This window comes from Dasypus novemcinctus, chromosome 21 (genome assembly GCF_030445035.2).
Source record: "Dasypus novemcinctus isolate mDasNov1 chromosome 21, mDasNov1.1.hap2, whole genome shotgun sequence".
Taxonomy (NCBI): domain Eukaryota; kingdom Metazoa; phylum Chordata; class Mammalia; order Cingulata; family Dasypodidae; genus Dasypus; species Dasypus novemcinctus.
In genome coordinates this window covers 24,047,371-24,060,974 of record NC_080693.1, presented here as the reverse complement: position 1 = coordinate 24,060,974, position 13,604 = coordinate 24,047,371, and the positions used below count along the sequence as shown (strand labels likewise).

The 13,604-nt window shown below is 49.6% G+C and overlaps 1 protein-coding gene across 1 annotated transcript in view; it reads right to left on the bottom strand.

The window, feature by feature from the left end:
• PIK3R5 (phosphoinositide-3-kinase regulatory subunit 5) overlaps positions 1–13,604 on the bottom strand; it is a 74,465-nt gene that overhangs the window by 22,886 nt on the left and 37,975 nt on the right. Inside the window, exons 2-4 of the mRNA XM_058283491.2 lie at positions 5,115–5,230; positions 2,355–2,455; positions 106–174 (exon numbers count right to left, since the gene is read on the bottom strand). Coding sequence (XP_058139474.1) covers positions 106–174; positions 2,355–2,455; positions 5,115–5,217 — 273 coding nt within the window. The 5' untranslated portion in view covers positions 5,218–5,230. The remainder of the gene's footprint in view (positions 1–105; positions 175–2,354; positions 2,456–5,114; positions 5,231–13,604) is intronic.

The following is a 13,604-nucleotide window of genomic DNA, read 5'->3' as shown; positions in this document are numbered from 1 at the left end:
TCTCCCTGTGTTTATCCCCAGAGGCAGGAGGGCTGTGTCCCTCAGAGAGGTAGTTTCTCCTTCCCCTCCTTTACCTCCACCCGCCTGGCTCACCCTGGAACTTACAGAGAGGACGGTGGAGTAAAAGAGCAGAGCCAGCGGGGCGAGGAGGTCGTAGGTGCCTTTCTCTTGGACCTGTGGAGAGGGTGGGCAGGAGGGGTGAGGCTCATTCAGGGGGTGCAGGGCTCCCTGAAGCAGAACAGAGCAGCACTTTTGTGTTCTAATCTTCCTTTGCCCCTCCCTACCTTATTTCCTTTCTCCTTCCCTCACTTCCTTCCTCTCTTCCTCCCTCTCTCCTTCCCTGCCTCCCTCCTCCACTCCCTCCTTTTCTTTTTTCCTTCCTACTCTCACTCTCTCTTTCTTTCCTATTGAAAAGTAATATAATAACAAGACAAAATTTTGGAAAATAGAAGTTTAAAAAAAATCATTCACAATACCCCAAACTCAACCACAGCTAATGTTTCCTTATACTTCTTACACCATGCTTTCCCTCTCCATTTTCCTCCACAAAGTTGTACTCATAGTATGTATATTTTTACTCTGGATGTTTTTTATTTATAGTATTCTGTTCTGCTACATAGTCTCTAAGTCCATCTTTTTTTTTCCCCCTGGGTATGCATTTACCCGTAAATAATTTTTCTAGTTTGTTGTTTGTCTTTTAAATGTATGGAATTTTTTGATGTGCATTAATTGCAAGTGTTAATTTTTTTCTCTAAGGAATTTGCTTTTACACGTTTCAGAAGTTTTAACTACAAAGATTAAATAAATATTCATATATATTTTCTTCTTTTCTTTGACACTTCATTTTCTTAAATTAAATGTTTGAATCCATCTACAATTTCATCTGGCTTATTATGTGAGTTAGGAATCTCACTCTGTAGCTTTCCAAATGTTTAGTTAATTTTGCCCAAACCATTTAATAAATCTTACTGATACAGTTTTGGCTATGCCCTTGGAGAATACCCTTCATTTTTATTAGCTGCAATCATTTATTAATTCTGATAGATAGCAATCATTTATTAATTTTTGACATTTGAGATTATTTTCTGTTTTATATACTGTTGCAGTAAACACATTTGGGCACATTCTTTGTTCCTATAATTTGGGCTATCTATCAAGGATAGAATTCAAGAAGAAGAATCAATAGATATAAGATTATCAACATATTTCTGATATTTGAAATTTAATGCCAAATTGCTTTCCAAAGCATCATGTCATTTATAATATCATGAAGGGAGGAAACTACCAGTTTCACTATACCAGTCCCTGTGTTGATTATAATTTTTGTTAATTTGTTAGGCAAATGTTATCTCATTATGGTTTTAATTTGCATTTATTTTATGATAACCATGGCTAAATATTTTTCATATTTGTTTACAACCTCCATTTATTTTTAGTGAATCAGCTCTTGACCAGGAAAGCATTTAGATAGAGCCCAGCACATCAATACACATGTGTGTCCGTGTTTTAGAATTCTTTTGTCAAAATGCTAAGGGTTTCCTAGCCCATTCTGCAGCTTATGGGGCTTGAAGACGCAGAGAAAACCCTACCATCTTGGCTGTGCCTGGTGACCTCATTAGGCTCAAATTTAGAAGTCTCCTTCTCTTTACCCTCAAAGGAAAATGTGTCCCCCACACCTGCTACTCAGTCCATTCTACAAAACTCTCCCTGCTGGCTACATGATAGTTTATCTGGGTATTATAGTACCAGGCAAATGCTGTGGATCATGCCAGAATGATCACCTTGGGTGATAAACCCAAGATTTTATTCTTATGGGGATGGCTACCTGAGAGAGAAGGTCACATGCTTTCCCATGTGACCAGAATCCTCTTTTGGTATTCTACCACTCTCCTGGAACTCCAGCCCATCACAGTATTAGAGGCTTTCCTCCTTTCAGTCATAAAAGCCTATCTATCTGAGTTGTTGGAGGAGTCCTCAGTTTACCTTTCCAACCTTCCAATCAGTCTTCTCTTTCATTTCTTTGCCTTCACAGATCTCTCTGAGGAAAGGCATTCCTTAAAGCTCCCTCCCTTCTTTCTAATCAATATCGTGATTTATAGGCAATGCCTACCCAAAGAGGCAGCTTAAATGCAAGGCCCTGGCTCATGGTTTACACGTCCTGCTTGAAAGGACCACACCCCTTCCTAGAAACCTATCAGCAAGTACTGCTAAAACAAAACTCATGGGTTCCCAGCACCCTTGCCAAGCACCTCTGGTGGTATGTGCACCCCAGGACTGTCATTTCTTGGAAAACCTGTCCTTTTCTCTACCAGGTAGCTCCCAGCTGTGCCCTTCAGTCCCTGACCCGCGCTCACCTCACGGGTTTTCTGCAGGATCTGTTCAAGGAGGATGAGGAAGTGGCCTGGATCCCTGCTGACCAGCTCCTGTAGGCTCCAGCAGTTCAGACACAGCCCGGCTGGAAAGGGAGAAACGGGGAAGTGGTCAGTTCAGGTCTCTTCTACCACTCTCAGCCAGGGCTTGGAGAAGAAGGGAGGCTCCCTGGGGCTGCCCTGGAACATTCTTTCCTAAAACAAGAGAGTCTTGGAGAAAGTGCTGGACTGACATTGAACCCTGCCGCGCCCCATCAAGACATAACAATGGGTAATGGTAATGGTGGCCCAACATTGGGAATGTAATTAAGGGCACTGGATTATATATTTGAATGTGGTTAAAAGGGGGAAACTTTAGGTAGTATATATGTTACAAGAAGAAAAAATTTTAAAAAAATTCATGGAACTGCGCAACACAAACAGTGAACCCTAAGTTTAACCATGGACGACGGGGAGGCAGATTTGGCTCAATGGATAGAGCATCTGCCTACCATATAGGAGGTCCAGGGTTCAAACCCAGGGTCTCCTGGCCCATGTGGTGAGCTGGCCCACTCGCAGTGCTGATGCAAGCAAGGAGTGCCTTGCCATGCAGGGGAGCCCCACGCACAGAGTGCCCTGCCAGGAGAGCCACCCCACACAAAAAAAGCACAGCCTGCCCCGGAGTGGTGCCGCAGCAAGATGACGCAACAAAAAGAGACACAGATTCCCAGGGCCGCTGACGAGAATGCAAGTGGACACAGAAGAACACACAGCGAATGGACACAGAGAACAGACAATGGGGCGGGGGGAATGGAAGAGAAATAAATAAAAAGGAAATCTAATAAAAATAAAAATAAAATACGTGGGTTAGGTTTAAAAAAACAACCATGGACTACAGTTAATAGTACAATGATAAAAATGTGCTTTGATCAACTGTAATAAATGTACCATACCAATGCAAGGTGTTAATAATAGGGTGGTATTGAGAATCATGTATTTTATGCATGATAGTTCTATAAACCCACAACTTCTTTAATAATAATATGCACATATATTATTATGGATATATAATAAAAGACAAAATGACAAGTGTTCATTCCTGCAGATACACAAGGCTCGAGACACGGGGATTGGAGATCTGGGCTGGAATCCCCATTAGAGGCCAATGAACGTGACTTGGTCCCATTCCCTGTGACTCTGGAGAGCACCAGCCTCCCTTGGTTTCCCACAGTGGGTGCTGGCACCCACAGGTGCCGGAGAAATAAAGAGAGGAGGCACGGTGAGCTCCACCCCAGGATGCCAGACCAAGTCTGTGACAGCAACGGGACTTCCCAGACCTGCTGACCGTGGCACCCAGGAAGGGGAAGCTAAACTCATTCATATTTTAAATGCTACTATGAGCCCCGGGTTGCTTTGGAACTTCCCCAGGCTCTCTGACTTGGCCATCTGTTTCCCTGCACTCAGCAGGGGTAAACCCCTAAAAATGAAAAGGGTGCTCAGAGAGGACTGCGTGTGTATCAATGGGGAGGGGGGAGGGGAGCGAGAGCAGGGGGTGGAAGTGGACTGACCTTGAGTTTCATGGAGTCTAAGCCCCAGGCTCCCTCACGTGCGTGGGACCCTCCCCAAGTCCTGGAGGCCCTGAGCCATGCGTGTTGCTGGGGTCAGAGGTGTTCGTGCAATGTGCCAAAATCAGGTCACTTTGTGGTCCTTTACTTAATGATTCCCCACCCCACCCCAATTCTGTAAGCTTAGGCCCTTATCAAATCCTGGGTAGGAGGAAACTACCTGTCGGGGAGCACCCACCAAGGACCAGGGTGGGGCTTGGGCTGTGCGTACATTATCTCAGTTGAGGCTCCCACTCCCTTTCAGGAAGGTGGTTCCTGTCATTCTTATTCCCATTTCACAGATGAGGCAGGTGAGGTCCTGAGAGCTCAAGTGACTTGCACAAGGTGGTACAGTCAGTGAGAGGCCATTGTCATCTGGATCTGTCTAATTACAAAGACCTGGGAAGTCTCTCAGCAGAGGTGACATTTGAGACCTGGATGAGAGGGAGCCCGCGAGGCGCAGTTGAGGGAAAAGTTCTAGGCAGTCCTCTGGCAAGTGCAAAGGTCCTGAGGTAGGAAGGTGTTAAGAGCAGAAGTCAATGGTGACTACCCTGCCCATCTCAGGGGGTGTCAGGAAGTGAGATTTGGGGTGTGAACTATTCTTAGAAGCATGGGGAATTATCCCAATTAGGCATCAGCCTTCAGAAATACAACCGCCCCAGCCTGCAGATAGCCTCGTTTTACAGTCCCAGGGAACAGGGAGGACTCCTGCTCCCTGGGCCTCTGCTTAGATTCTCCCACGTTCTACAAGGAGGAGGGCCTGGGGCTGTGGACAGAACTAGAAACCAAGCATACAGGAGAATCCCCAATTCCCAGCTGCTTTTTTTAAAATCAGCAGTTGCAGTGTTTCCAAGAAGGTTCAATACCTTCTCCAAGGAGCTAGGTACATTCCAGTACCTGCTGAAGGAGCAAGAAACAGCCCTGAGAAGGATGCGGAAGACATCAAGGAGACACTGCCACCTTCCAAGGGCCCACTGCACCTCAGGTACTGTGCAGGCACCTGCCCAGGTGAGGTTCAGGGGCTTGCCCATGTCGAACAGCCAGTGGGAAGCCAGACTTTGAACCAGGATCTGCCAGCTTCCCTGCCTCGCCCCGTGCTCAGCACAGCCTCAGAGGCTTCCTGGAGGCCCTCAGAACACCTGCCCAGCTCCCGTGGACCTACCTGGCCAGGTGGTGGAGCCGCGGCTGAGGCTGAGCCCATGCAAGCAGCGCTCCAGGGCGTGCTGGATGCGGTCCTCCGTGCACGTCGTGGCCTCTGGCTGCATCCTGAGTCATCGCCTGCAAGGGGGGACAGACGCCGGTCAGCCTGTCCCAGCTCCTTGCCCCGACAGCACCAGGCCTCTCAGCCGTGGGATCAGCCCTACTCTAGGGCAGGCACTGTGGGTGCAGAGGAGACGGCTCAGAGCTGCCTCGGGGGGCAGGGGAGGTTTCTGGAGGTGCCGCGTCTGAGCTGCAGCCCAGAGCCTCCTGCAGCAGAACAGGAGAGAGTTCTAGGAAGCGAGGGCTGAAGATGGGAGCGCAGAGGCCAGGGGGCCCAGCCTGCCCCTGGGGCAGCAGTGCGTGCCACCTACACCCCAGGCAGTGCCCGAGGAGGCGCAGACCGCAGTGAGTGGACAGGAGGAGCCCGGGGGGAGAGTCAGAACCAACTGGGGGACGTTTCCTGAATGCTCTAGGCCTGTGCACCCCCAGCCCCCGGGGGTGGGCAGGGGGCCTTGTTCCTGGTGGGAAGCCTCGGCGATGCCCTTTGGTGAGCTGAGCAGTCCAAGGGCCAGCCAAGGCACTGGCCCAAGCTGTCTTCCTGTGCCCCTCCCACCATCAGCATCCCCCGCCCCAGCTTGGGGTGCCCAGGTCACAGGCACCTGTCTCTCCTCTGCCTTTACCTCCCCAGTTGCCCTTCTCCTTTCCTTTCTCTGACCTACAAATGAGGCTGGCAGTGACCCAGTGATCAAAGACCCTGCGTGTCCCTGTCCCTTGCCCCACTGAGTAGGGCCCGGGCTTAGCTCAGATCGGAAGGCCATGGATTGGGGATTTCAGAAGGGATCTTGGCACCATCCTGAGAGCCTCCAGTGGCACCTGCCCAGCGTCTCGGTCGCGTGTGAAGGGTTCAAGGTCCTTCAGGAACCAGGACAGGCAGCTCTGGACCGTGACGAAGCCCGGCCTCCGGCATCCCATAGCCTCGGACTCAAATCTCGACTCTGACATTTGCTAGCCACGTGACTTCGGGCAAATTCTTTTTGGGCAGCCCCGTTCTGAGCCTCAGTTTACCTCTCTGTAAAGCAGGGATAATGATGGTACTACTCTCAGGGGGTGCTGGCAAGAGTAACCGTCACAGCGGATGCACGGAGCAAGCTTTCAACACGGAGTATCTATCATGCCAATATTTGCGGCATGCCTTTGCCACAAATGCTCCTTCCGCAGGAATTTCCCTGAGCCGCCCTCTCCTAACACACCCCAGCGCTGACCAGCTATGTTCCTCGGGAACCCCAGCCGCGGGCCAGCTCTGTGGCTCTGGGCACCGGCCAGGAAACCGGAAGCAAAAGCACAGGGCTGAGCCATGCAAACAACATGCAAATTGAGAGGAAATCCTCTAGCCCAAATCCAGCGGCAGGGCTGAAGCCTTCAGCTTCCCAAGCCCCCCTCCAACCCCAGCACAACCTCCTACTCTCCCAGCTGGAGAAGAACCACACGAAGGTGAAAGACCAGCCCTCTGCGAGCATTTCAGTGATGCGCCGGTGGGCGGCGTGTCCGCGGCTGGGCAGGTGCCGGCATAGGGAGCACGTGACTAAAGCAGGCGGGCTCCTTGGTGGGCGAGACAGACGTGACACAGCTGAACGCACAGTGAAAGGCCGTCAGCTCAGGCGATGCATGCTATGAAGAAAGGGGATGGGCAGGGAGGGGGACGAACGGAGACCCACCCGAGGGTCTTGGGAGGCCAGGGAAGCCCCACGCCCAGGAGAAGGGACATTGGAGCTAGATGAGAAAGCCAGGAGGAAAACACTCTGAAGTTCTAAAAGTCACCAGTATGGGGGTCCGCCATCTCCCTGGCGGGCTTGTTGGGTGGTGTCAGTTCAGAACTGGCAAAGCTACTCCCGCCCCCCATACCCACTGGCATAAGAAGACTGAGAAGAGAAAAGGGGCTGCCAGCCATTCGGGAAGGGCTCTCCTTTTTCTCCCCAAAGCCACGTGCAGAGGGGCTTTAAGAGAATCCCTTCTGACGACGGGGATGTCACCAGGTGGAGGTCCGCACACTTTGCTCCTCCGCTCACGACCCACTCAGCCAGCCAACTTGCCCATCTGCTCGTGTGCTACCTGAGAACGACGGCGGGGCAGAGAGGAGGCACGGGAGGGGCAGCTTGCCGCCCACCTCTTGGGCAAGGCAAGGACGTGAGCTCTCTGTGGGGGGGTGGGTACTAGGAACAAAAGCTGGGCTTGAGCTATTCCACCCTAAAGTGCCACCAGCAGGGTGAGGGAGCTTTAGTGGTCAGAGGCTGGGGGCTGGACCACCTTTGGGAGAAGCTGGACAGGGAGGGATGGAGAGATGGGAAACTCACGGCACGGAGAAGTGAAACACCATGCCTAAAATCACACAGCCAGGAGGTGGCAAAGCCAGGATATGCTCCCGGGGAATCTGGCTCTTAATCCCTACAGCACAATGCCTCTGATGCAGTTACTGGGAGAAAAAGAAAACCAAGTCATGTCTCCACCGCAGCAAGGGAAGACTCAGTTACCTATAACAGGCTCTTGTTTTAAGAGATCTAGGCTCCAACATGCTGGGAAACTTGACCTCACCATGTTTGTCCACACCAGCTGCCACCACAGCCCCGCCTCCCCCAGTGCGAGGTATGTGCCCAGAGAGGGGACACTGCACAGGAAGCACTCCCTGGGCTGAACCACGCAGTGACCACTGTGGCAGCTCACCCGGCATCCTCTTGCTCGAGCAAGGGCTGCCCTGAGTGAAGTGGACGTTCCGCTCGGCCCATGCTGCGATGGGCGAGTCGGTCGTGCCAGCTGGCAGGAATGAGTCACCCCGCCTTCCAACTGCTACCCACATTGTAACTGATGCAAACCCAAGATACAAATGAACACCACCCCTGCACCCTCCTTTCCTTAAGGGGCGCAGAACACAGCGTCCTGGGGCGGCCTGCTCCCTGGCGCATCTTGCAATGCCTCCACTCCCATGACTTCTCCTCCCCTTCTCCGTTCCCCCATGTGACTCTCCCATCTCCTGGCCTGTGTCCCCTCCCCTTCAATGGAGACAACCACAGTAGGGACTGATTCCCTCAAGGCACCGGGCAGGGCCTGTGGCCACCTAGAGCTTGCTGAGTGCTTCTTAGAGGCAGGATCTGCCCAAGGCACTGGGTGCTGGGAGCCCAAGGGAAGTGGGACACTCAGCTGTAGGGCTCTCAGCTGCCCTGGGGGCTACATGCAGCACCCCGGGCGTCCCCCAGCCTTTGGCATGCTCATTTCCGTTGGATGACTCAGTCATCAGCCGTTTCTGGTGACTTGTCAGCAGAATCCTACTGGCTTTGGGGTCGGGGGTGATAGGGGAGAAGGTGGGACCCTCTCCCTCTAGGATGCCCTTTTGCAAAAGCCTGGCAGGCAAGGCCTGCTTGCCCTGGCAGCCCACTCCCCATCCCCCGCCCCACCTTGCTGTGTCCCACGAGGAGCTCAGGTTGTGAAATTCCCAGCTGCTGCTCGGAATGCTCCTCCCACCCGCACGGCAGCGCAGTGTTGAAACTGTCAACACTGGGGCTGGCCCGACCTTCAAGTTCCTCTTCTGAGCCAGTAAGCACTCATAGTCTTTTCTGGGGACCCTGGACAGAGCAGAGAGACTGGAAGTGGGGAGGAGGGACACTGGAGGGCACGGAGGGAGGCAGGCCTGCTTCCACTTCCTTTTTCCTATGCCGACACCACCCCATGATGCAAGAGAAGGGCCATTTTCTCCAAGGTGCAGGGCTAGTCAGAGGCACAGTTCTGTCTGGACTCAGTAACTTTGGGGGGCAGGGAGGGAAGATTCTTTTCTTGGGTGGGGGGTGTTTCTCAAATCCGAAGGGCAGAATTGGAGAGCCCACATCTCACAGGAAGGAGGTATGGGCCTCCAGGACCTGGCTGGCAGCCCACACTGCTTCCCAGGTATTCTGGAATATTCCAAGCTCATCCTCAATTCCACAGGTGGGAGTAAAAGCAGCTCCAAGGCAGGTGGTCCAGTGCCAACACTCTCGCCCCTGCCTCAGGCCTGGGGCCCCCCTTCCGCTCCCCATAACCATCGTTCCCAGTGGCTTGACTTTCCCCTGTCTGCCCCCACTCTTCTCCTTGCCAGTGCTTATAGCAGACACTCTTCTGTGACCTAATAAAAAAATTCTCACTTCTAGTTCAGGAGGAAGACTCCAGAAACTAAAGAGATTGGTTGCCTATGGGAGGTAGGGTTGGGAAAAGTGTGGAAAGAAGAGGGAGTGGGACCCATCTTCTAGAGGGATGAGGAGGGGCATCCTTCTCTAAGGATACCTTTTTGATTAGCATGACTCTTAGAACCACAGCAAAGTTTTACATACCCCAAATTAAAGAAATAATTCAAATCAACCAGGATATGGAGGGGAGAGTGTGGACCAAAAATGTGATATATACAATAAACAATTAACTGTGTTACAAATGATTAACATAACCACATTGAAGGGAACAGGGAAGGAAAGAACTAACTTAAGTAACTTTGGAAAACAGAACTTTGGCTATCGTAAGGCTAGAGACCGAAAGAATGGTATGCAAATACTGTTTTCTAGCTATTAAATCTGTTTCTCACAGGGATCTGGGTTAACAATTCTGAAACTTCTTTTTGTGCCTACTAGGATTGAAAAATAAGTAAATATATCATAGGAAATCAGAGACAGGTTTCTCACTGTTGGAGAAAGAAGTTCCAAACAAGGAAAGGGGGAAGGCTAGAAAGAATCTTGGAATGTTGAACAGGAACGGGAGGCATTGGTGCAAACTCAGGTTTTTAGTGTGCATAGAGATAAATATATAATAGAAATAGATATACACATATATTTCCTAATTCTGTTCGCTGAGAGGGCCTAGGAGAAATGACATCCCAGTAGCTATGAGCACACCGACCCACCATTCAGATCTTGGTTTCTAAATACCATTCTCCAGGAAGTGGACTTGGCCCAGTGGATAGGGCGTCGGCTTACCACATGGGAGGTCCACGGTTCAAACCCCGTGCCTCCTTGACCCGTGTGGAGCTGGCTCATACACAGTGCTGATGTGCACAAGGAGTGCCCTGCCATGCAGGGGTGTCCCCGCGTAGGGGAGCCCCACACGCAAGGAGTGCGCCCGTAAGGAGAGCCGCCCAGCGCGAAAGAAAGCGCAGCCTGCCCAGGAATGGTGCCGCACACATGGAGAGCTGACACAAGATGACACAAATCTGTGTTTCTTAAAACACAGATTCTTGGTGCCAGTGATAAGGATAAAAGCAGTCACAGAAGAACACACAGCAAATGGACACAGAGAGCAGAAAACTGGGGGGGGGGGGGTGTGGGGAAGGGGAGAGAAGTAAGTAAATAAATAAATCTTTTTAAAAAAATACCATTCTCCAATAAACGGAACTAGGGCTCCTTGGAGGAATGATTAATTCTAGGACTGGGGCAAGGAAATATACAAGATGAGCCTGGAGCAGTTTGTAGAGCCAAAAAATAAGTCATACTCAAAAAAGGATGGGACTTGCCAAAAGGACACAGAAGCTAACTTGAAAGAGCCTCCAATGACCAAAACTGGGACAATTTGAACAAAAAGTGAATAACAATGGTGTTGAATTATAATCCATTGAATTAAAGAAATACCCATAAGTCCATCCTGATATTATAAATAACTGAATATGTAAATAAACGGAAGAGAAGGGACAGTGCTTCTTTACAAGAGAATTCCAATGGGTAAACGTAGAAGGAATGAGAATAATATAAAGTCACCATTGGGGCAGACGCCACAAGAATAAATGTTACAGGCAAGATCAACAGATGGGCGCTAAAATCTGTGGTTGGAAATCTGAGGGGAAATAGGATATTTGCATAGTCTTGGAGTATTTCCCCAAGATATTTTTCGATGACAATGGAAAAATACAATAACTTTACACTAGAGATACCTAGCAGGCAACACTAACAATGAGATCAGGGTTGGCAACCCTAGTAAAAACCTATATCAACATCATGTACCTCCTGATAGATGCACTGAGAAGACACCACATTATTTGTGCGTGATTTGGCATACTCTTGCCAAAAATGCATCCTCAGTCCAATCATATGAAAACATCATTCAAAATCCAACTGAGAAACATCCTATAAAATAACTGACTAGTACTCATCAAAAATGTCAAAGTTGTGAAAGAGAAGGGAAGACTGAGGAACTGTCACAGACTGGGGGAGACTAAATGCAGTGTGGGGTCGCGGATTGGATTCTGGAACCCAAAAGGGACCATTCAGGGAAAAATTGCTAAACTTCACATAGGGTCTGTTTAGTTAGCTGCATTGTTTGGAAGATGATTTCCTGGTTTTAATAACTGTATTACGTTTATGTCAGTCGCTAGCCTTAGGGGATGCTGAGTGGAGGGCATTGGTGAACTCTCTGTGCTGTTTTTGCAACTTTTCTGTACATCTAAACATATTTCAAAATAAAAAGTTAAAAGAAAAGAAATCATCAGTTTAAAGGGAAAACGTTTTATTCCCCCTTCATTAGGTCTGATACCCTGTCACAGCCAGGGCTATGGAAATAAGAACGTGAAAGAGACATCATCCACAAGCCCAAGGAAGCTTGCAGTCTGGCAGAGGGAGAGGGAAGGGGAGACGCAGAGACAAGTAGGCTGCTCAGCGTAGAGCCAGGGGCCTAGGAGAGTCTCTGCACAGGGCTCAGTGGGACCCAGGGAGGGTCAAGTCCATCTACCTGGGTGGAGAGAGGGAGGGGCTGGGAAGAGAAGCTTCGCTGTCTGACCTCACTTAAAAAACAGAGAGGTTGGCAGTTCCTCTGAAAGCTAAGTAGAGAACTACCACATGACCTGGCAACCCCACTTCTAGGCATGAAATAATTGAAAGCAGGGACCTGAACAGATCTTTGCACACTGATGTTCATAGCAGCATTATTTACAATTCCCAAAAGATGGAAGCAACCCAAGCGTCTATCAACTGATGACTGGATAAACCAAATGCGGAATATACATACAGTGAAGTATCATTCAGGAATGAAAAGGAATGAAGTTCTGATACATGTGACAACAGGGATGAAGCTTGAAGACAAGAGCAAATAGTGGCAAGTGGATGTGGCTCCAGTGATTGGGCTTCCGCCTACCACATGGGAGCTCCCGGGTTCAGTTCCCGGTGCCTCCTGGAGAAGGCGAGCTGACTCAATAAGGTGATGCAACAAAGAGACATAAAGAGGAAAGGCAATGAGAGACACGAAGAGGAAAGGTAATGAGAGACACAACAAACCAGGGAGCTCAGGTGGCTCAAGTGACTGCGTGCCCTTCTCCCAAATGGGAGGTCCCAGGTTCGGTTCCTGGTGCATCCTAAAGAGAAGATGAGCAGACACAGAAAGCACACAGCAAATGGATACTGAGAGCAGACAGCGACAGTAAACAATGAGGGGGGTGGGAATAAATAAATAAATAATAAAATCTTTTTAAATAGTAGTGTATGGATCTCACTGACATGAAACAATTAGAATAAGCAAAGCCATAGAGTCAGATACTAGAATACAAGTTACCAGGGCCTGGGGTGGGGATAAAGGGTGGGGAGTTCGTGCGCAGTGGGTACAGAATTTCCGTTTGTGGTAATGGATGCACAACACTGTGAGCGTAATTAACACCAATGAATTATAGATTTGAATGTGGTTAAAAGGGGAAATTTTAGGCGGTATGTATGTTCCTAGAATTAAAAAATTAAAACAAACAAATGGTCAGGACTGTACAACACAAATTTACATTAGGCACCGTAATGCAAGCTATGGACTATAGTTCTTAGTACAGTTATAACAATAGCCCTTCATCACTTGTAACAAACGCACCACGTCAATGCCAGGTGTTAATAACGGGAGCAGGGAACTCGGTGTTTTCTGCATGAGTCTGAGAACCTACAGCTTTTCTAAAAAGAAAATTATTTAAAAATGTTAATAATAGGGAAAACTGTGTGTGGGCAGGGGTATACTTTCTGCGGGACTTTTTTTTCTGTAAACCTACAAATTTTTAAAAGTCCGTAAAACAAATGTTTTAAATTAAAAAAAAAAGATGACTTGCTTAAAACAAAAGGCTTAAATAAAAAACAATAGGGACGGTTTCCTTAAAACAAATCTTTTTAATTAAAAAAAAACTCAAAACAGCCAGGGGTGGTTTGCCAGAGAGATGGGGACAGGGAAGGGAGCACTGAGGGATGAGAGAACACGGTGAAGGTCAAGGGCACAGCTCAAGGGCAGGCCTGGCCAGGCTGGAGCCGGGGGAGGGCAGAGCCCACCGAGAGCCCAGCTCAGGGCCCTGGAGCTCAGCAGCGGGTTGAGGGGACCCACTCAAGGCGGGCGCCCTGGAGCTCAGCAGCGGGTTGAGGGGACCCACTCAAGGCGGGCGCGGAGCCCAGGCACACTCGAGCCTGGCGGAGATGGCTGCCACCAGGGGGCCTCGGGC